The sequence below is a fragment of the Rhipicephalus microplus genome, chromosome 3, assembly GCF_043290135.1.
Source record: "Rhipicephalus microplus isolate Deutch F79 chromosome 3, USDA_Rmic, whole genome shotgun sequence".
Classification (NCBI taxonomy): domain Eukaryota; kingdom Metazoa; phylum Arthropoda; class Arachnida; order Ixodida; family Ixodidae; genus Rhipicephalus; species Rhipicephalus microplus.
Window position 1 is genome coordinate 186,167,872 of NC_134702.1, and position 23,706 is coordinate 186,191,577.

Here is a 23,706-nt window from a genome sequence, read left to right on the forward strand (position 1 = left end):
CCTTTTGGGCTCCCCGGCCATGCTCCTGAGTCCATGAAAGTTGACAAGACGTCTGCAGTGTCCACCGCGCCTCTTGTGGTCCCCAACATCCGCCCTCACAGGCAGCTGGCACCCAGAAAGAATGACGGCAGCACGAAACTCGAAACGTGTTCCACTGTTTCACCGTCACTGATAGCTCCCGACAACTGTGACACCACACACCTACCGGATCTCACGACGCCCGTGATAGGCTCGCCTGCCCTTCCCACGCGAACGCACCAAAAGATGTCCGGCGCAAGGCGAGCAGTTCGTCGCTCGTCTACACGGCAGACGACACAGCAGCTGCAGCCGGTGACATATCACCACCTCCGTCGTTACCGACCCCGTCGAACGGCACCGGCGTCGCGCTCCCAGCCCGGCAAGGTTCTGTCCACCAGCCGCAACTATGCACGTTAAAAGCTCCAGGCCTGGCTGTATACTGCACCAACGCAGCCACCAGAACCACGGCACCCGCTGTATGCTCTGGCTTTGACGTGCTTCGCTGCGAAATTAGTCGACTGCCTACCGATTTGCACGTTATCGGTTTCGCCCACTCCTTCAATTAGCATGCCTGTGTTGCTATCCACACCCGCTGCGTGGTTCCCAGTGCGGCCCACCGGAGCTGCCGAATTCGTTCGTACGCCTCCCACCCTGACGACATTCGGATTTCCCACTGAACGCTTTAGGAACCGCCGCACATGCGCATAGTGTTTTTAAGTTTTTCTTACATCTTTTACATTCCGTTTTTATCTCGTAGCACACAAGGCGGGCAGCCCTTAATTGTATAGGGTAGCGCTAGAGGCGGCCAGCCGGCAAGAAAAAAAGAAGACGAGGCTGGCGGCTCGTGGCGCCTAGATAGTTCGTAGGCTTCTGGGTGGCTGAACGCCGTTGCCGCTGCTCTAGTTCGGCAGCTCACATCCTGTACGTCTCGTCCTCTTCATTAAACCAGCGATGATGACACGTCTATGTCGGACGCTGTCACGTCACTACGCCTTTAACAGTGGACGGTTCCGTACAAATGTACACACAGACACACGTCAAACAGCTTCAAATGTTTTATATATCCAGTAGTTTACAGTTGCGTAACGATGCCAACGGCAACCTGAATATAAGCAACACCAGAAGCGGCAAGCTGGTATTAAATGCTGTTGCTCGCGAGAATGAAAGCCCTGGACACTGCTGCATAAACTAACTTCAGTAGATGGCAATTAACTACAATCGATGTGAGCCCGACGTGGCGGCTGTATGATAGCATTGCTTATGTATATTGTTTATGGGATTCGATAGCCAGCACAACCACAATAGACATTTCACCAACATTAAGGTCTATTTGAAAAAAAGTTCCGAGACCGAGCGTGGCTTTTTGGTAGAACACTTGATTCTCACGGAGAATTGCCCCGCCGCGGTAATCTAGAGGCTAAAGGCCATTTCACATGACACAAAAACTAGCGATTTTCAGGCTGCGAATTCGCTCCCAGCGAAAAAAAGGGCAGTTCGCTCCCGCCGCTGTGGTCCGCGGCGAGCTTCGAACATGTTGAAAATTTTTGCGCTGATCGCAGTGGCGGGAGCGATTTTTGGTCGAGACCCGCCGAAATAGGGCTGGTCCGGCCAAGCCGTTGAAATAGAGTCGACGTGTCTGTTTTGGTAATGGCCGATGCTATGCATTTTAAAATGAATTTAGACTGGAAAGTGTTCTTAAATGACAAAACAAGTGGGCCCTTCGTTACCGTTCACGGAAAGGTCATCATATTTTAATGCACATATTATATTACATTCGTGTCTGTCACTAAGAGCGGTGGCAAGACTTTGCCGCTCTAGTCGCAGAGTGAAAATTATAGACTGTTCGCGGTCCATGTGAAACAAAACCGCCAATAGCGACGGTTGCGAACAGAGCGATTGGAGCGAACGGAAAAGTTTTTTCGCTGCAATAACGGCATGTGAAACATGCCGTAAGGAACGCGGCTGCTGACCCGTAAGGTCACGGGATCGAATCCCTGCGGCGGCGGCTGCATTTTCTGGAGGAGAAATTGCTGAGGGCCCGTGTGCTAGGATTTCATTGATTTATTGATATGTGAGGTTTAACGTCCCAAAACCACCATATGATTATGAGAGACGCCGTAGTGGAGGGCTCCGGAAATTTTGACCACCTGGGGTTCTTTAATGTGCACCGAAATCTGAGCACATGGGCCTACACCATTTTCGCCTTCATCGGAAATGCAGCGGCCGCAGCCGGGATTTGATCCCGCGACCTGCGGGTCAGCAGCCGAGTACCTTAGCCACTAGACCAACGCGGCGGGCATAGCAGAACACTTGATTGTCACGCTGGGACCCTAACATTTAATCCTTACATTGTTCGGGTCAACGCTGCTGGTGTCAGCTTTTTCTTAACACGCATGCGTTAAAGTTAGCCATGTCTGTTCTTGCTGTTTCTCGGTAAATACAAAGCGGTCCATCAACTGTGGCACATACAGCATACCTGTGGCACATATCCACAGACAGGTATGACATTGTTCATGTCACGAGCAGCGAGTCATTTAATCGAACCATGTTATTCTTCAATACTAATTTTTTTTATTTACCACAAGAGCGTAATCACCAGAGCAACCAGATGTAGGCATACGAATAGATAGATAGATAGATAGATAGATAGATAGATAGATAGATAGATAGATAGATAGATAGACGCTAAAAGAGCCTGCAGTACGCGAAGAAATTCTCGGCCCTTAATAAACTAACAGTTCTATCTGCGGTTTACAAGGCATTAATGTGAATGCAGTAGTTCATTGCTTCATTTTTTTGTTTGACCTCCAGAAATGCGGGGTTAGGTGAATGGTACGCTAATACGGGGATGTGTTCACCGCTCAGAATTTCCGGGTCAGCTGGGCATCACTCACTTAAGCGCAAAGGTTTTGCACGCATTGCTCCTTCCTAGGTTGTTTCTCTGTATGCGGGTTCTTTAGTGGCCCGACACTTTGGACAAATTGAACTAGCTCGCAGCGTGCAGCTGATAGCCACTTGCCTACACATTGAGATTCTTTTTTTTCATTTTGCCTAACACATGGCCGGCTTGCCCTCCCCGTGCCCTCGCTTATCGGAAAGGTGCATGCGGCCCGCTACGTGAAAACAGCAGGCGCTGTGTAAGGCCCACGGTGCAAGAATACTTTAGGTGAGCGAACGCCGCTAAGCGAGCGCTTGGCGTGGAGGGACCAACTATGTTCTCGTTTGCGGCATGCCGATAGATGGCTCGCCGGGTGCCGGGTTGCTGGAAAATTCCGCAAAGTACATCCGGCACGTGGGCAACAGTTTCCAATTCTGAGAAAACCGGGTTATCGCGTAGTATACACCACGCGACACACAGAGTGGTGTCACGAAAGAGAGGGTGATAAGAGAGGAGGTTGGCAGTGCGGCGCTACTTTCCTGCGTCACGGGGCCTTCCTACACTGACAGGAAGGGGGGGGTAATAGCCGGGGCATAAACCAAGGCAAAGTTTGTAGCGCCATTTCTCGTCTACTTGCGAAGTAGAACATTATCGGGCAGCGAATAGCCCCGGAGTTCGCTCACCTAAAGCTTTCTTTCACCATGGTACGGCCATACCAGCGTCTCATTTATAGCTGCTGTCTTAATCTAGTGTTTTCTCCTTGACTCGGCAGCGTTATTAGCTACTCAAGTATTGTGTCAATGAGTTGTTGAATAATTGCATTTTTCTTTGTCGGTGAAGAATTCTCGTCTATAAAATAAATGCAATATTTGGCTAACAAACCAGGTTTACTTCCTAAATCTTTTCGAACTGTTTTCTTTTTCACCCTTATAAGGCATTCAGCGAGCAGTGAAGGAGAAAAAAATAATGGCGCATCGTCATGCTCCATTGTAATTCTCTTAGAAAAACAATACTCTACCGCCGACCAAGCGGCCAATGATATTTCGAATTGACAGCACCTTCTGTGTGCTGATTCGGCCACATCTAGTTGGCATGGATCAAATAGAGGTGGCGCTATGTGACAGTGCCATCGAGAAACACAAGCTTGTGCAGGGACACTGCCAGGTGGCAGTATGAATAGTCAACAAAGCACTTTTCCGTGTATAGCGTGGCATTTTCAGCGCTGTGTAAGAAATACTAGGATCTTTAGAATTACGTATTTATGTATTTTCCAGTGACAAAACAAACCTACTAATATTTACATATAAGTTACACTTCAGATATTCTTAATATTTCCTTTTTGATCGAAAATGTTCACAACAATGAACCCCATCATCAGTTCAAGATGGCTAAGCTTAAACAGGGTAGTTCAATCACGTGACAGATTGACAGGTTTCTGAAAAAGTATTTCCGCTACCTAGACGCGTATGGTGCCGTTTTTTTAACACGCGGGGTGTTTATTAAGATGCCTTATGCATGAGAGACGCGCATGCGGATGGGGTTCTGCGCGTTTATTTTGAGTTTCGCTGCGCCTTTGTGGATATTGTCGCAGCCGCGAAATGCATTCTAGAGTTGACGACTGAACGATTGATTGATATGTGGGGTTTAACGTCCCAAAACCACTATATGATTATGAGAGACGCCGTAGTTGAGGGCTCCGGAAATTTAGACCACCTGGGGTTCTTTAACGTGCACCCAAATCTGAGCACACGGGCCTACAACATTTCCGCCTCCATCGGATGACGAGTGAACGAAAATGCTTACAACGGGCAGTACAATTGGACATTAGCTCGCTTCAGAAAGTAACAGAGACTGAACCGAGTGCAGTCATGCGAATGCTTCAGCAAGTAAATAAGCTTTGTCCTCATTCTCTGTAGCCGCCAGGACAATTCGTTACCTTTAGTGACAATGGCTACGCTTTGATTGATGCGTATCTTCTGCAAACCATGATAACGAGTAACTGTGCACAGAATGCGGATGAACCATGGCGGTCGTGCGGAACACAATGGATCGTCTTCTTCGAAAAGAAAACCCTCAGAAATTGTACGTTTGAAACCGTTATAACCGTTTGAAACCGTTATAAGTTTTGGAAGGCTTGTGTGGCCCTCGTATACTGTTTGTATGTCGTTTAGCAGTTAACCGAAGTACAAAACTGCGATATGCTTAGGTGGCATCGACTGCCATCGCCATCCACAGTGTTTGGTCAACACACACAAAAAGTATATAAATAACAAGTCAGGAAAGCAAGAAAATAATATTAGTTAAGAAAAGCTAATCAGTGCGATGACTATTGTGCATGCCGCTATTATTGAAATTGTTCAGCACGTCTTCGTTCTAGGCTAAACTTCAAATAAACTAGCTTTTCAACTTTAACCCAATATATTTTGAAGTAAACTTGTTTTTGTCATAATTGTTTTTTTTGTTATCAAAGCAACGTGAAAATATAGAAGGTTGATTTCTGATGAAATGAAGCGATCACCAATACAAAGTTCCTGAACTGGAATGGTGTATGTATGCGCAATACTTGTCATTTTCTGACAGTGGCACCTAAAAAATAATGAAAAAGATTGAGTCTCTTAAAAATGCAAAAAAAGTGTCAGCAAAGCAAGTTTAATGGTACTTCAGGTTCAAGAAGAATTACCAAGAAATAAAACGGAAACGACTCGAAATTTTTCCACGTAGTAATTCCTGAGAAAATGGGCCCTAAACAGGGCTTAAAATACACGAGAGGTGTAGGGCCTACGATGTTTCTTAACATGAAATGCTGGCTAAATCGTAGAGACGTGACTGACGTGACATCACGGAGGTATGAAGTGTGCAGTACTTGTGAAACGCTATCGGCAATTCGGTACCAGTATTAGCTGTATGACGAGCACAACTTGCAAATGGCGCATTCAATGTGACATGTGTGGTGCGTGAGCATAAACATCGGATGCGAATGCACAACGCAGAACATAAAAACAAAGTTAAGATCGCGAGGTGCGGATTGTTTCGAAACATTTTGTCTATGTATTCCATTCATTGCGACGAGTGCATTCGATGCCTTCAAGTATTCCCTCCCCTCTGCTTGCAGTATCAGCTCGTACAGCTTATGTGCGTCGATGCTTCCGTATCCTAACAGCGTTGCGTAACGAAATGTGCAGTTTTTATTACGACGGTTGCCTAAACATTCACTTAGTGGCGCATTCAAAATAGGCGTGCTTCTATATTTATGGCATGCGCGTGCCTTCAAGGAAAACCGCGCCCGGTACTCGCATAAGTGTACACATAGCGTTGCGCTGTAGACTAAATAATAAAAAGAATTTTGCCGCTGCAATTAGGGGTTTTGCCAAATGGAGGCAAAGGACATCATTCTCGCGTAGCGATTCAAAACATATTACATCTTTTGATATGCAATGAGGCATGACACGAAGTATTAAAAAAAAACTCCAGTCTCAAGAGAACTTCAGAAATGCCGTAGGACTTCGGTGCTTCTTCAGTTTATGTTCGGAATATTCCCTTCGAGTTTATTTTTCAAGAGAGAGGAAAAAAATGCACATACTGCAAGACAACCCAGCCTCCAAGCGTGTTCACGAGGCTTATCCGGCAGGGGGGCCTCGTTACAGAAGCACGTATGCAGAAATGCGATGGCCTGATGGTTCGCCACGGGTGTTGCGTGAGAGACCGTCACCGGCGCAGCGGCGCGATACTGGTGCAAACGAGTCGAAGGCTCCCGGACCGTCATGTTCAGCGTGTCGGTGAGTGTTCACTATTTGTGCTTAGAGAGTCATCTTCGAATGAGAGCAGAGCTTTCGGCGACACTGCCCATGTGTGACATTGGCCTGACGAATAAGACAACATGCGAATGAGCAAGTTACGTGCATATCTTTAAACAGACACTTAAGTTTAACACTAATACAGTTATCAGGGGAAGTCCTAAACCCATCACATAATTCTGAAGAACGTGGTAGTGAGGGCTTTGGAAATTTCGACCTACTGGTCTTCAGTAGCATGCCCTGACATCGTCCCTACAATATATTTTGCTCTGGATGAGAGGAAGAAGATGAAAGTATTTTTCGTGAGTTAGGCGCCGATATGCAGACAGCATCAATATCACTGTCGCGTCATTCGTTCCCACCCATGTTTTGGTATCTCAGCCGCATTCACTTGTAGAAGTTCCCGCTCACTCTGTGGCTGCCTTGGGATACATTATAGTATGAAAAATGATGCCACCAATGTCGCGTAGTAATTGCGGTTCTGTTCTAGTACCAGCCGTGGCAGTCTGATTTCAATGGAGGCGAAAGGCCAGAAACTTGTGCATTGTGCAATAACAGCGCATCTTAAGAAACCCGACGGTACAGAAATCAGCCGGACCATTGTGATGCTGTGTGCTTCATGTGCATATGATGCTTTTGTGGCATGACAGCCAGAGTTAATATTATTATTATTATTATTATTATTATTATTATTATTATTATTATTATTATTACTATTATTATTATTCAAAAGCACGTAGACTCATCACGTTGACGTGACAATCTGCGTCATCATGTTGACTTTGTGCAGAAAGTTCAAGGTGAAACTGCCACACGATTCTTTTCTCGTTTTTTTTGTAGCTATGCCAAAAGACTTCTGGTGTCAAGACTGGCGGGGTCTGTATCATGAAAGGCAGACGTTCTTTTACTAAATTTATGCAATGTAGAAATTCGAGATAAGGTTTCTAAATGCTATGCTTATACGATGACAACGTAGCATTTCGCTGATCATTAAAGAGGCCTCGCTTGCCGAGAGGCGAGCTCCTATTTCCGTCAGCTCCCTAAGAATAACGAATGGTGGACCTTCAATGGTCACCATGGCTAGTCTAACGCTGTGGTTTAATAATGAGGTCCAAGACACAAATTTTTACTGTGCAACGTGATACGCCTTACGTCCTGCACCTAATTAAACTTTTCATATATATACTCAAATCATGCGTTCATCCCTGTAATTTGAGAGCCCAACGTAGGGGCTTCTACTACACCATGCATGAGACACACTTTTTCCACCTCCTTGGAGCGCAGTGTGTTGATTAACTTTGCGGGAATATTACTCACTAACCACTTTTCTCTATTCGTACCTTAATGTCATTCTTCGAGGGAAGGGGAGCAAACTAGGCGCATGTCCCATTGACTCTCTTGCCTTTCCTTTTTTTCCTTCCTCTTCTTCGTTCTGGCTGACAGCAACATGGTGCCTCCAGTTTTAGCTCAGTGGAACATACTTCGATTGATATGTGGGATTGTACGTCCCAAAACTACCGAATGGGTAAAAAAGACGCCGTAGTGGAGGGTTCCGGAAATTTCGACCACCTGAGTTTCTTCAACGTTCACCCAAATCTGAGCACACGGGCCTACAGCATTTTCGTCTTCATCAAAAAAGCAGCTGCTGCAGCCGGGATTTGATCCCGCGACCTACGGGTCAGCAGCTGAGTACCTTAGCCACTAGACCACCACTGCCAGGCAGTGGCACAGACTTCCACTGCTCAATGTAAAGAGGCTTGTTCGAAGGCTCCTGGGACTCACGTACGCACGCATACAGGGGAATGCCAAGAGCTGTCGCGTGTAGGATGCAAGGCTGCAAAGATTTTTCTCAATTTTACACCACGTCGTGCTAACAAAACTGATCATCCGTTTTGAAAAACTGGGGAGTTTAAATCATCATCATCATCATCATCATCATCATCCTAACTACATTCAGTACAGGACAAATGCCTCTCCCATGTTCCACCAGTCAACTCGGTCCTGTGCTTGCTGCTGCCATTTTATACTCACAAACTTCTTAACCTCATCTGTCCACCTAACTTCCTGTCTCCCCCTAACACGCTTGCCCTCTTTGGGAATCCGGCTAGTTACCCATAATTACCAGCGGCTATCCTGCCTACGCACTACATGCCCGGCCCATGTCCATTTCTTCTTCATGATTTCAACTATAATATCCTTAACCCCGGTTTGTTCCCTGATCCACTCTGCTCTCTTATTGCTTCTTAAGGTTACACCTACCTTTTTTCTTTCCATTGCTCGCTGATGTAGGTAATAATGCACTAAACACTGTAAAAGACTATGCCTACCTAGGACAGGTAATAACCGTGGAGCCGAACCAGGAGTTTTAAGTAACTAGAACAATAAGAACGGGGTCGAGCAGATTTGGCAAGCACTCTCAAATTTTGACGGGTAGATTGCCAGTATCCTTCAAGAGCAAGGTATATAACAGCTGCATCTTGCCGGCACTTAGCTACAGAGGAGAGACCTGGAGATTTACAAACAGGGTTTAGCTTAAAATGAGAGTTTGACTATAGACTAAGTAAAATTATCATATTTTTCGAGTATTCACGTTTAAAACGCACGATATGATAATGAGGGACACGGTAGTGGAGAACGCTTGAAACTTCGACCTTCTTGGTTTCCTTAAAGTGCACCTAAATTTGTAACTGATGTATTACTGCTAACAGACAGCTTTTTTTTTGCAAATCAACTTGTACGGTTATGGCTACATATGTAATTATATGCGGTTAGGATACGAATTGCGGACACTAGTATTGCGTTGTACACAAATAGCTTATAAGCAGTCACATTTTGTCTTTGGGCAACATCTGTGAGTACTAACAGATAGTCCATTTAGTGGCTTTTAGTTGTTGGGTTTTCAGGGGGGGGGGATCATTTTGAGAATTAAAATGTCATGAATGGAGAATGGAGGGAGGCGCAGCGATGGCGTAGTGGTTAGAGCATCCGCCTCGCATGCAAATGGTCCGTGGCTCGAATCTCGGTGCCACGCAGTTTCCAACCGGATGAAAAAAAAAATCCGCGTGGTAATGGAACTGCATTACAAGGCCTGGGGTGCGGCCTCACCGGTAACCACCGCCGGGAACGCACTCCCTCACCAGAGAAGGATTGGCCACCCTCCCACATGCACACGTCAAATAACTCACGGCCCTCAGTCCCCAGTAGCTGCAAAGCAACTGACCACGGCGGCGGTCAGATCTGCAACGCAGCAGAGGGTGCTAAGAATCTCTGGATCCGGGCAGGCCACCACTGGAACCTGAACTTGGCAACGTTTAACACTAGAACCTTATCTAGTGAGGGAAGTCTAGCTGTACTATTCGAGGAGCTAGAGGGTGTTAAATGGGATATAATAGGGCTAAAAAGGGTTAGGAGGACAGATGAGGCCTATACTGTGCTACAGAATGGACACGTCCTTTGCTATCAGGGCTTGGCTGACAAAAGAGAACTGGGAGTGGGGTTCGTAATTCACAGAAAGATAGCTGGCAACATAGAGGAATACTATAGCATTAATGAAAGGGCGGTAGGTATCGTAATTAAGCTGAATAAGAGATAAAAGATGAAGGTGGTGCAGGCTTACGCGCCTACATCCAGCCATGATGACGCTTCAGTTGAAAGCTTCTATGAAGACGTGGAATCCGCAATGAGTAAGGTAAAAACACAGTATACAATACTGATGGGAGACTTTAATGCAAGGGTAGGGAAGAAGCAGGCTGGAGACCACGCAGTAGGAGATTATGGCATCGGTACTAGAAACGCCAGAGGAGAGCTACTGGTAGAATTCACAGAACGCAATAACTTACGGCTTTTGAATACCTTCTACCGAAAACGAGGAAACCGCAAGTGGACATGGAGGAGCCCTAATGGCAAAATAAGAACGAAATAGACTTTATAATGAGTGCACACTCAGGCATCGTGCAGGATGTGGAAGTGGTTGGCAAGGTACGATGCAGTGATCATAGAATTGTACGGTCTCGAATTCGCCTAGACTAGGAAAGGAACGACAGAAACTGATACGCAAGAAGCCAATCAATGAGCTAGCATTGAGAGGGAAAGAACAGGAATTCAGAGTCTCGCTTCAGAACAGGTACTCGGCTCTTAGTGAGGAAACCAATCTTAGCATAGATACAATGAATGATAATCTGACGAATATCATTACGGAGTGTGCAGTTGAAGTTGGAGGCAGGGTAGTTAGACAGGACACTGGCAAGCTTTCCCAGGAAACGAAGAATCTCATTAAGAAGCGTCAAATCATGAAAGTCTCAAGTACAACAGACAAAATAGAACTGGCAGAGCGTTCGAAGTTGATTAATAGGCGTAAGGTATCCGATGTAAGAAGGTATAATATGGAGAGAATTCAACCCGCTCTGAAAAGCAGAGGAAGCGTCAAAGCAGTGAAGAGGAAACTTGGGATAGGCCAAAATCGCATGTATGCACTAAGGGACAAAGAAGGCAAAATAACTACCAATATGGATAGGATAGTTGAAATAGCGGAGGAGTTTTACAGAGATCTGTAAAGTAGCCAGGACAACCACGACTTTAATAGTATAAGAACTAACAGTAACCCAGATGACACCCCACCAGCAATGATAGAAGAAGTAAGAAAAGCTTTGGAGAACATGCAGAGAGGCAAAGCTGCTGGTGAGGATCAGGTAACAGCAGATCTGCTGAAAGATGGAAGACAGATTCTGTTAGAAAAACTAGCCACCCTGTTTACGGGGTGCCTCCTGACTGGAAAAATACCAGAGTCTTGGAAGAACGCTAACATCATCTTAATACATAAGAAAGGAGATGACAAGGACTTGAAAAATTACAGGCCGATTAGCTTGCTCTCTGTAGTACACAAGCTATTTACAAAGGTAATTGCTAACAGAGTAAAGAAAACATTAGAATTCAATCAACCAAAGGAACAAGCAGGATTTCGAACAGGCTACTCAACAATCGACCACATTCATACTATTAATCAGGTAATTGAGAAATGCTCAGAATATAACCAACCACTATACATAGCCTTCATAGAATACGAGAAGGCGTTTGATTCAGTAGAAATATCAGCTGTCATGCAGACACTGCGGAATCAGGGCGTCGATGAAGTATATATAAGCATCCTGGAAGAAATCTACAGGGGATCAACTGCTACCATAGTGCTTCATAAAGAAAGCAACAGAATACCAATCAAAAAGGGTGTAAGGCAGGGGGGCACAATCTCCCCAATGCTATTTACTGCGTGCTTACAGGAGGTTTTCAGAAGGCTAGAATGGGAACAGTTTGGGATAAAAGTTAATGGAGAGTACCTTAGTAACCTGCGCTTCGGCAATGACATTGCATTGCTGAGTAACTCAGGGGCCGAATTGCAACTCATGTTTACGGAGTTAGACAAGGAGAGCAGAAAGGTGGGTCTTAAAATGAATCTACAGAAAACAAAAGTAATGTACAACAACCTCGGAAAAGAGCAGCGCTTCGAGATAGGTAATAGTGAACTTCAAGTTGTAAAATACTATGTCTACTTAGGGCCGGTAATAACCCCAGAGCCGAACCACGAGATTGAAGTAACTAGAAGAATAAGAATGGGGTGGAGCACATTTGGCAAGCACTCTCAAATTATGACAGGTAGATTGCCACTATCCCTCAAGAGAAAGGTGTATAACAGCTGTATCTTGCCGGTACTTAGCTACGGAGCAGAAACGTGGAGACTCACAAAGAGGGTTCAGCTTAAATTGAGGACGACGCAGCGAGCAATGGAAAGAAAAATGGAAGGTGTAACCTTAAGAAACAAGAAGAGAGCAGAGTGGATTAGTGAACAAACGGGGGTTAAGGATATCATAGCTGAAATCAAAAAGAAGAAATGGACATGGGCTGGGAATGTAGCGCGTAGACAGGATAACCGCTGGTCGTTAAGGGTAACTAACTGGATTCCCAGAGAAGGCAAGCGGGTTAGGGGGAGACAGAAGGTTAGGTGGGCAGATGAGATTAAGAAGTTTGCGGGTACAAATTGGCAGCAGGAAGCACAGGACCGGGTTAACTGGCGGAACATGGAAGAGGCCTTTGTCCTGCAGTGGACGTAGTCAGGCTGATGATGATGATGATGATGATGATGATGATGATGATGATGAAATCTGAGCGGGCAGGCCTCGCAAAGCAAAACCACCGTGAGCCGGATTCGGTCCTTCGATATTTGGGTAAGCACTCTAGCACTTCTACTACTAGATCATGGTGATAAGTGACTACGCAGCCAATATTACCTCAATACTATAGTACCCCTTTCGGAAGAAATAATGACCGTGCTATTATTTCATAGCAATGCAAACAAAAGAAAGAGGAGCCGCAAGAAATGACCAGCTCGAAAAGCCATCTACTCTATGAACGAAGCAGCAACAGAAGCAGCGCAACATGCATGCAATATAGAAGAGTAGCAGTCCCTGTATGTAAAGATAACTTGCCGCTAGCAGAGACCAAGAAAAGTTAGCAAAAAAAAACGTGTCAACTTTTTTTTTTCATCCGCTTTTCTTACTACCCGCTTACATTAGTATTACTTTTGATAACATCTCTATACTTTTCATTGCATCATTGTCTGTTGGCTCTCATCAATCTCTCCATATAAGGAAAGAATTGGAGCATTCTCATCTCTTCCATAGGTCAACCTTCAAGTGAATGCAAATATAGCTGCTGTCTTTTATACAGAACGCATGCAGATATCGCCTCCAGGTAACACGTCTACAAAACAGTCGCAGCATCTTCAGAATCATGGTGAATAGATATCATGATAATCATGTCGCTGATAAGCATCACTCGTGGACATTGCCAAGTGCTCGCGCCAAGATAGCAAGGAAGCCAAGTGGAGGCACTCAGCTAGAGAAGTCAAGTGCAGGTGGCAATGCCATTACAGTACGCTGAATTCGTATTCCAGTGCCATTTTTCATCGTGTTGAAAAGCTTTGTTGGCAAGTCATAGTGAGGATACGGCCGATCCTAATACCCCTTTCCAAGAATGGTTAGCTCCAAAGTGCACACGTTTTCTTGAGTACCAAGGCGTGCGTACTTATACCCCGACCTTAGTGATGCCGCAGTAGATTCAGGTAAGAAACGGAGATAGTACCACGGTAATTATGCAGCCGTTCTGCTGTGCCAACAAAACCTGACCATCGTTGCGGAGAACGTGTGTGCATAGTGGGGTCCCTGTGTTTCTCTTATCGCTAAAGTCTACACTGTCATCTATCTTATTGCGTGGAGTGCATGCAGATAACACTCCCACACATTGCGCGACGAATTTTCGCGGCCGCTGAGCGTGCTACCAGTGCATGCTACAGAGTCAGTGTACATGCTACGCTCTTGTTCCTCGCAGAAACTAGGAAATGAAGCTACAGAGGAAACAAATTCTGCGATGGTGTCTACCAGCCATTTGCCAAGTAAATCCCAAATGGGACCTGACGGCTGCCACAGCTGGTTCGTCGCCATGCTTTGCTTCTTGGTGAATTTGCTGTTTTCATCGTTTTTCCGCTGCGGTGGCCTTTTCTTCACTTCAATGATGACCACGTATCACGCTACAAGGGCGCAGGCCGCGATGCCATTGGGTGCCTACTGTGGCTTCGTCAATCTTTCGGGTGAGAGCTCTGTCAAAGTGTACAGCCCTGTCAACAGCTCACATCTAGATAAGAACTTCAGCGGAAATACAGTTACTGCTTCTTCCCGATAAATCTGTCCGTTTAATTTCATAGAAAAACGTAGTCTCGAAACCTCGAGTTTACGTCTTCAAACACTAAATTAAAACAATATTTTCATTGCTATTAGCATTTGAGGCACTCCAATAATATTGCCATTACCCCAAACACCTGCAAGTTAATGAAATCGCGTCATCTGTCTAACATGCGAACTTTTGCGCGCTGAAAAACAAAAAACAAAATAGACGTAGAAAAAAACCATGTGGCACATCAAGAAGGCCAACTAACATTTGTCTGTTTTTAAGGAATCATGACAATATCTTTATATCTATCAGAAAAAGGCGAAAAAAAGAGAACACTGACACGCACAAGAAACACATCAAGAGATATATCTTCAATCAGTATATCAAAATAAACAGTTGCTAGTTCGTGCTAGTGGTTTCCCGTTTCGTTCCTTTGTCGTCCGTTTCGTTTCATTGTCAAATGCAAAAGTTTAAACTATGTACAACAAACTTGCCCCTTTTCATTCTGTTCTGTCTGTTGGTCACTGTCCACGTAGCCAGATTTTGATAGAGGCACCGCATTCAGTTAAAGTTGACCATGTTCATCACAATATTGTAACCAAGACACATAAGTTTTAGCGTGCCTGATTTAGTGTGAAGGTAAATTTAGTTTACAAATTCATATTTGATCTGCGTGTTTGACACCGCGTAAAGTTAGGTTAAGAGCGCTTTTATGGAACATTCGTCGTCGTAGTCTTTGTGGCTACGGTGAACCATGTGGGAGCAGAAACAGCAATTTCAATGGCGAAGCGTATATGTGTCTATCAAATGCAGGTTTCGTCCAGGTCATTCACGTTTCTTAATGTGATTCCCAAAGGTGTCATTTGCCTTAGACAATGTGTTCTAGTCAGCGTTTCACCAATTTTGATATTTATTGGATGATCAATAGCTCCACCACACTTGACTGTTCGGATGTGCGTGATTACTACTACAAAATCGGAAAATGCATCACCTTGCAATGAAGAGCTGCAAGTACTCCGAAGCATGTATTAAAAGTGTGCTTACGTTACATAGCCGTAAGACCAATTATACAGACTTGATATTTATGCACCATTGCAGGATGTCAATAAAATTATTTGAATGATCGACTGATTGATTGATTAACAGTATTTATATGAAAACAATATAGAAGTGCAGCCCTTCAGGTGCTCCGAAAAGAGAGGAGTCCATATTCCGGGCCCCCATTATTATCAGCCCATAGTTTGGCGCTCCGGACGAAGGCTATTTGGGCCTGAAGGTCTAAGTAACTGAAGAGGGCCGCATCCTACTCCCCCCACCCCCCGGGGGTGGGGTTATGGTTGGGGGGGGGCGATTTGTTGTAGTTGGTCAGTATTGGCTGCTCACGTGAGCAGTCAATACTCAGCAGTCAATACTGAGTTATGTACATACCTAATAAGCAGAAAAAAAGGAAGACATGTAAGCGACACGTTCTGTAAGTTAGATAAGCCTTGTCTATTGTGTTTTTGCATTATTACTGATGAAGCAGGATATATGTTTTCACAGAATGAGTGTGGTCTTTGTATACATAGGGAATTTGAATCAGTTGCATATGCAAATTTGCTTAGGTGAAGCAACTGTGTTATGTCTCAATACGTTCTCCGCTCTTTCTCACCACGTGGCTGTGATTTTTGCCACCTGTCAAATTAGCGATGAGGTTCCTAGCCTTGCCGCAATGAACTCGGGGCATTCCAGAGGACCGCCTGGCCAGCAGCCATCTCGGCCGCCCTGCGCGAGGAAAAGAGGAACCTCACTCAATGACACCGAGGACACAGAGCCCTACTCAGCCGCTTAGGAAGACGACTCATCTGACGAAGCTTTCATTCCTGTCCCGAGCAAGAGGGCAAAAAGGAAGGTTGTCAGTGCAGCGTCGCCCACTCCTGCAAATACAGCCGCTATGAAGTCAAGGCACGAGCGCTGGCCACATGTCATCATCTTAATTTTAGAAGAGTCCTCAGGAAACCTGTGACTGCTGAACAGGCAAGCACTCTCCGCTTTTTGTAACGTGTGGTGCCCAATAAAATTGAAGACATCAGAGAAAAAACGCAATAAATATATACTCGCGATAGACGTATTCAACGTGTATGCGCTAGGACCACTCAAACAAGTCACTGAGCTAGGCGGCATCAAAGTGCGCCCCTTTATACCGAATAACAACGCATCCATAGCCAGTGTGATATACGATGTTGACATTACGATTACAGACGCTGACTTGCGTACCCTCAATAAACAGGCAAATCAAGGACTGTCATCACTTAGATGCACCGCCTTGGGAAGTCGCGCTGTGTGAAGCTAGTCTTCTGTTGCTTTTCCACACCATCCCATGTCAAAGTCAGCTATTTTCGGCTTCCCGTTCAGCCACTTGTGCAAAAACAACTTCAGCGTCACTGCTGCTTTAAGCTAGGTCACATAAAAGGCATGTTCCCTAATTCGCTACGGTGCCCCCGTCGCGAAGAACCACCTTCGGAAGATACCTGTCAATGAACATTTCGTAAATGCGGCAACTGCAATGGCTCACACGCTGCCTCATCGAAAGACTGCCCTTGAATTACGAAGGAGCGTGCGGTGCTTAAGGAAATGGTCGGAGACAATTTGCCCACAGGGAGGCTGCGGAAGCAGTCCGGCGTCGGCAGCGGTGTCGGCGCCATCGTTCGACCTCAAAGACGGCACAAGCTCGAAAGGATAGCGTGACCGCCACTGCTGCACCAGTCAGTCAAGTCACAAAATAACCGACTAATTCAAAGAAGGTTGCAGAGAAGAATATATCTACAGAGGAATGGTCAATTCTTCTTTGTCGTCCCCTAGCCGTGGAACCTCTGAATATCAGCCAACTCTGGGGTCTTCACCGACCACTGGTGACACACTTAAAGCGAATCGCAAACTCGTTACTATGCTTCGTTCCTTCATAGATCCTGTTTGAGATATCTTTTCTGGTGTGAGAACAACGTCTGCTCCAAGCGCACTCAAAGTACTGGACGCCTTAAGCTCAGTATTTGAATCACTCGAGTAGAAATATGGCTAACGATCACCGTCACTTCCGAGAATAAGTAGAGGCAGCATACTTCATTCAGTGGAACACCAGAGGACTAGCAGAGCGTCTTTCGGACTTTCGTCAGTTAGTGCGCGTCAACATGTTCCCAGTTATCATCATTTGTGAGCCCAATGTGTTAATGCTGTGAAGCTATCGTGGTACGGAGCTGTCAAATCCTCGACAAATGGAGCATGAAGCAAGGTCATCGTTTACGTTCGTCGAGAACTCACTTATTTGCTGCATCCAATTGCCCCTCATGATGACAATCAGTATGTTTGCCTAGCAATTTAGAAGAAACTGATTTGCTCTCTCAAAGCGTATATTTATTGCCTTCAAACAACTTTGACTCAAGAAGGTTTGTTAGTGTCTTTACTACCTGTTCGGCTCCATAGATCATCGTAGGAGACTTCAATGCACATCACTTGGCATGGGGGAGCACAAGGACAAACGCAAGAGGGCGCCGATTAACAAGCACCGCTTACAATCATGGCCTCACTCTCATGAATGACATTCGCCCCACTTTTCTTCGAGGTGCGACGTATGACAGCTGCCTGGATCTCGCTTTTGTTTCCAACTCGTTTGCTCGATAGATAAAGTGGTCTTCTGATATTGAGACACACGGAAGTGACCATATTCGTACACATCTTCGCATTAAAAGGCTGTCCAACTCTGCTCTAGAGAAAACCATCCGAAGAACTGACTGGACAACTTTTTAGCATAACACAGAAAAAGCTTGTCAAGTGGGTGTATGCCCTGGGTTGAAACAAGTGATCAAGTCCACAATGAAAGAGTCCACGCACATGATCCCGGTTACGTCCAGGCGCAACAATTTTTATATCGAATCGGAAAGACTTCAAGCGCTCCGGCACCACGTGGAATGCAGATAGCGGCGCACAAAATCTATTCACGAGCTTAGAACAGCCCGCAGAATGCAGAAGAAGATTCAGCGTCGCATGTAGAAGTTAGCCTTTGAACGCTGGATATCGTTTTGGGAGCTGCTAGACTCCCGTAAGCATCTAATCCCACATCTGGAGATCAGTGCACGGGCTTCGCTGCATTCCGGAACAGCGTTTTCCGTTCATAACACTGGCGCTTTTTCGATAGCGGTGAAACATCGATATCACGGAAGAATTTTGCGCGAGGACAGCAGAGCAAATGGCTCGTCCAGATTCTCTGGCTGTATATGACATTTCTGATTCCGGTGAAGGCCGCATGGGCCTTTTTTCACAACGAGGGAGCTTGAAGCGGCACTAGCCCTATGCAGGCATTCCTCATCACCAGGGCCAGATGACATACCCCTTGTCGAGCCCGGTTCAATCTGGGTGAGACTGCGTGGGGAAAGCTACTACGTGTATACAACGCACCTTGACAAGAAGGAAGTGTCCCCACGAATGGAAAACAAGTCGTCTAGTCGCACTTCTGAAGCCAGGCAAGTCCCCACTAGAACTCTCCTTGCACCAGCCTATTGCATTGGCCAGCCGCGTGGGAAAGATAATGGAAAGGATGGTCCTTAGCCGCCATGAGTGGTATCTTGAACATTACAAGATTTATCCAAACTCTATGGCTGGCTTTCGGCGCGATCCCTCACCTATCGATAATATTATTGGTATCGTTACATGCGCCTATTAGCAGAAATCACGGAAGTGTTAGTCTGCAGCCGTGTTCCTTGACGTGAAAGAAGCATATGATACCGTGCTATACGAGGCCATTTTAAATGTACTTGAGATGTACTTGGTTGGCCTGAGTGGTCAACTTTTTCGATGGATCACCAGCTACTTGGCGTCAAGATCATCATTTTTTGTGTCAAACAATGACGGCCCAACCGCACGATACTATACTAGCCGGGGCGTTTCTTAAGGGAGAGTGCTAAGCCCCGTTCTATTCAAACTCGCTCTCATAGAGCTGGTCGAGGACTTGCCATGTACGATCACGATATCCATATACGCAGATTGCATATGCGCCTGGACATCAGCTGTCACACGCCTTCAGATACGAGCGGGGCTTCGAAAAGCTACCAGTTTGACGGCGAGCTACCTCGGCAAGCGAGACCTCGAATTATCCCCGGAAAATTGCGAATTAGTAGCATTTACGCGTAAATGATTGACGCACATTGCCGTTTCTACTGAATGGCAGACCGTTTACTCTGCGTGAACCCACAATTTTCTGGGTGTCGTCATAGACAGAGACTTTCGGTGGAGTCCACATGTGTTTCACTTGAAACAGCGCCTGGCAGCAATCTCTCCGGTGTTCAAATTACGGAACAAAAAAACCTGGGGCAAGTCGGTAGAATCAATGCTGTAACTGTACGGATCATTGTTTCATGGTTTCTCTGCCTGTACTAACTAATACTTGCAAGTTTAATATTCACGCTATGCAGGCTGTATAAACTCAGGCTCTCAGAGTCTGCCTTGGCTTGCCGAAATGCGCGCTGACTGAAGCGACTATTTCCATTACACGGGACCATCCAGTACGAACGCACATTGTGGCGAAAGCCTCGAAAGCACGAAACATTTTTTCCTGGCCCATTGCCAACACCTTGTTACCCTGCTTTTGGAGAGATCTCGGGTGGCGTATTGTCTAACGATGTCTAACTATGCCACCCATCTTCGATCAGGCTTTAACCGCGCATATAAGCCATTGATACCACCGTGGTGCTTTATTCAGCCTGAAGGGCACCTCATCGGCCCTGAATCAGAAAAAAAAACTGATGTTGCATAACCAGTGCTAAAACAGGCATTTCTAATGCTTTTCAATGAGAAGAACGCCAATCACGTACATGTTTATTCTGACGGATCAACCACTCTGCAGTGTTCTTATGGAGCAGTGGTCGTCCCAGTGTTATATATATTACTTTCAGTTTCAAGACAGACCACTTAACGTCATTGACGGCTGCGAAGCTCGCTGATTTTCGCGCTGCAATTCACGTAGTCAACCGCGAACAGCCTCAACGTTGGGCAGTTTTCATTGATTCGAAGGCAGCTCTGCAATCTTCACTATCAGCCCTGCAGCATGGAACATATGAACATTTGGTCTTTGAGGTTGGGTATCTTCTCCATACTGCATTTGGAAAAGATTACCACGTCACATTTCAGTGGCTGCCAAGTCACTGTGGCGTGATAGGCAATGAAAGTGCTAACAATGCTGCTCGATCACCGCTTGAAGGCAACTGCTTAGAGACAATACCGTTATTACGGACCGGCGCTGCCAGCCAATTTTGAGTGGCCGCACGGGAAATCACTCTCCGCACTTAAAATATTGCGCAATCAAATCCAGTATAGTCCAAACACTTTAGAACTACAGACGCCTACTGGACTACGCCGAATTGATGCCACTATACTTTGCCATTTATAGCTAAGAGTGGCCTTCACCAAGCCACTTTCATTTCACATCGAAATCGCTCACAACCCCTTCTGCGACAACTGTGGTAGCGACCAGACACTAGAACACATCTTGTGCGATTGCCTTTACTATAATGCGCAGATAACACCTCTGGCAGCCGCTCTAGCTGACATAGATTGTAGACCGATGACTGCGGACGCCATTCTGGAATGTCATCCAGAGCGGTCATTGCGAGTGAAGGCGACGAAAGCAGTCCTCAGCTTCTTGGAGGCAACGGACTTGGACCGGCGATTATACTAATAGTGTTATGATGACTTTGACATGAAAATTTCAGTGTGCATGCTCTCCTTTCTCCCCCTTTTTTCATCTTTGAAACTACCTGATCCCTGTCCCCAGTGTAGCATAGCATACCAGTCATTCTAGACTGGCTGACATCCCTGCCTTTTATTTCCCTTCTGTCCTTCCTCTCTTCTTCCTTACGAGCCGCTTTATTCGCGCACTTTATGTTTTGTTGTGGCACTTACATTTAAGGTGCTCTTGGCCTAGCTAGAACATAATCAGACATAAACGAATGAGAAACAGCAGAGAGATTAACCACGCACATGTCGAGTTCATTGCAGCAAGGCTGAGTGAACCAGAGACACAAGAGGGTTGTTAGTTTATGCGAGGTAACAGCCTACAGAAACATTTGAGCACAAATCAACCGCACGTACGACAAAAACTGAATACGTTTGCGACGAGAATATTTTAGCAGCTTGATGAGCATGAATTATAAGAAGAAAAGGCTGCTTGTGAATCTAAGAAAATATTTTAATTTCATATGCCCAGTTATTGAAATGAGGAAAAAAGGAACTAGGTTCACATTGAGATACTTCATTTCATGCTATCCAAATATGTGCAGGTCTCGTAGCTGGCGTCCTGATACACTCGTTCGGCATAAGGATCAGCGTCGCACTCGGCGGACTCCTCATGTCAGCAGGTTGTCTTGCATCAGCATTTGCTACTGGAATACCGTTCCTCGTTGTATCCATCGGCATGGTCACAGGTACACTTTCGTTAACCATATAAGTGAAAAGAAGTCAGACATGCTTTCTTTTTGTGCCACCGATGCGGTCGTGTTATGCGTGGAAATTATGAATTTGTGTCGGGATCCGCAATCTTCGTAGGAGGGGAAACACTCAACATCAAAGGATGACGCTCATTCTAAGAAAGAGGAAACATATCTACGAGGTGAATGATGATCAGTTGGAGAAGCAGTGGGATCATTTGATGTTACCCGGTGGCACCGTGATTCATCCGTGACATTGACTACTCTCGCCTGTTAACGAGTATCCAGCGTTGTACATTTAAATACAATGTATTTGGCATGATGTATCGAGTTGTGAGTTTCGAGTTGCCTTCAGTATAGCTGCTTTGTGGTATCATATCTTGCCTGAAGTTGGCAAAAACAAGGTATATGCACGTTCTTCTTGTCATTGTTGGCTGTTTCAAGTAATACGAAATGTATAGTAGAGCATTTTGCGATTTAATATACTGCACAAGCTAGTCGTACGTTCTCTGTGATCATCACCATCATCACCGTCATTGTCATCGTCATGGCGTATAGTGGGTACCTTGCATGTTTTGCACCGTGATGGCAGAAAGAGAATCTGTGGTATGGAACTCACTTCTCTTTTATTGTCTTCAGCATCATCGTCATCGTGCTGGGCTATGGCGATCACCAACGCCACCAACGGACACGCCTTGGCCTTAAGGAGCTTCAATCCTAAATGTCATGAAAGGCCTGACTTTCAAGGCGTGTGACTATTTTCAAGGAGAATGTGAACTCTCTTTCGAAATTGTTGACACTCTTGTTTGATAGTCGTGGTACGTGTACCACAGTACACGTACGACTTTAAAAAGGTTATATACAGTTAACTTTAATGAAAACTCAACGTAAATAACACTAATCATTTTTGTTGGAGTGATGTATGGATGGGTAAATATTAGATTATGATACTTTTTTATATTTATCTTTACTACACAGAAATTCACAACAATTTTTCCTGTATAATGCCGAGGACAGGACATGTCCGAAGAAACCCCATTTATTGACTCTGTCTGATGGCAGCAGACTGCACTCCTTTATTTTGCTTAACCTTCACCAATACATCAGTATAGATGCTGATATATGGGCGTCGAGGTTTAGTCATGCAATTCACCATTAAAAAGCTTTACTTCAACTTAGCATTTTGTTTCTCTAAATGACTTGTTTCCATTCAATGTTTATTCAATGCTGGTGCAACTACTTAAACAAGCACTCGTTGCTGACTTAGCTATTTTCTACGCCTGGGCAATTGTACGCTTCTGCCGCGTATATATTTTCCCCGGATTTGATGGCTTCGAGTTAACGAGGGATTACTGTACTTAAATCCACGTTGATTTATTCGTGTGCGCTGAATATTATGTCAAATCAGCAGAACCATTTAGCCCACCCTTAAGTATATCCGAAATTGTCAATGCGGTGTGTCGCTGGCGCATAACATTGAAGAGATGGACTTCTTCTTCTTCAAGACTCCAACATTCAAGACTAGTCCGCTTGCCAAGACGCTGTCTCCAGAGACACTATGAGCTCACAAATTTTATTTTCTTGAAGCCTTCATCTTCTTCTGAGCTACTGTTGTTTTCGCATGCCTTTACTACATTACGTGTCCCCCTTTCTCCTCTTTATTTGAGTCGGTCAGGCCTTGCCTTTTCAGTATTGCAATAATTATGAGATTGAAGCACCCGACATTTTATTTGTAACCGGCGCAAGTATTGGCATATATAAAAACATAATTGCATACTCGCAGCTTGGAGTAGTTTGGGTAATGACCAGGTGCAGAATTTCAGTACTTTTGCTTCACTTGCAGGCT

General features: G+C 45.3%; 1 protein-coding gene across 1 annotated transcript; it reads left to right on the plus strand.

Annotated features, from left to right (window-relative positions):
- Positions 1-6,537: 6,537 nt before the first annotated feature.
- LOC142803071 (monocarboxylate transporter 7-like) lies at positions 6,538-22,615 on the plus strand. The gene is made up of 4 exons (XM_075888181.1): positions 6,538-6,672; positions 14,068-14,326; positions 21,714-21,857; positions 22,500-22,615. Exons 1-4 carry the CDS (start codon positions 6,658-6,660, stop codon positions 22,613-22,615), a joined length of 534 nt encoding a protein of 177 aa, XP_075744296.1. The 5' UTR covers positions 6,538-6,657.
- The last annotated feature ends 1,091 nt before the right edge of the window (positions 22,616-23,706 follow it).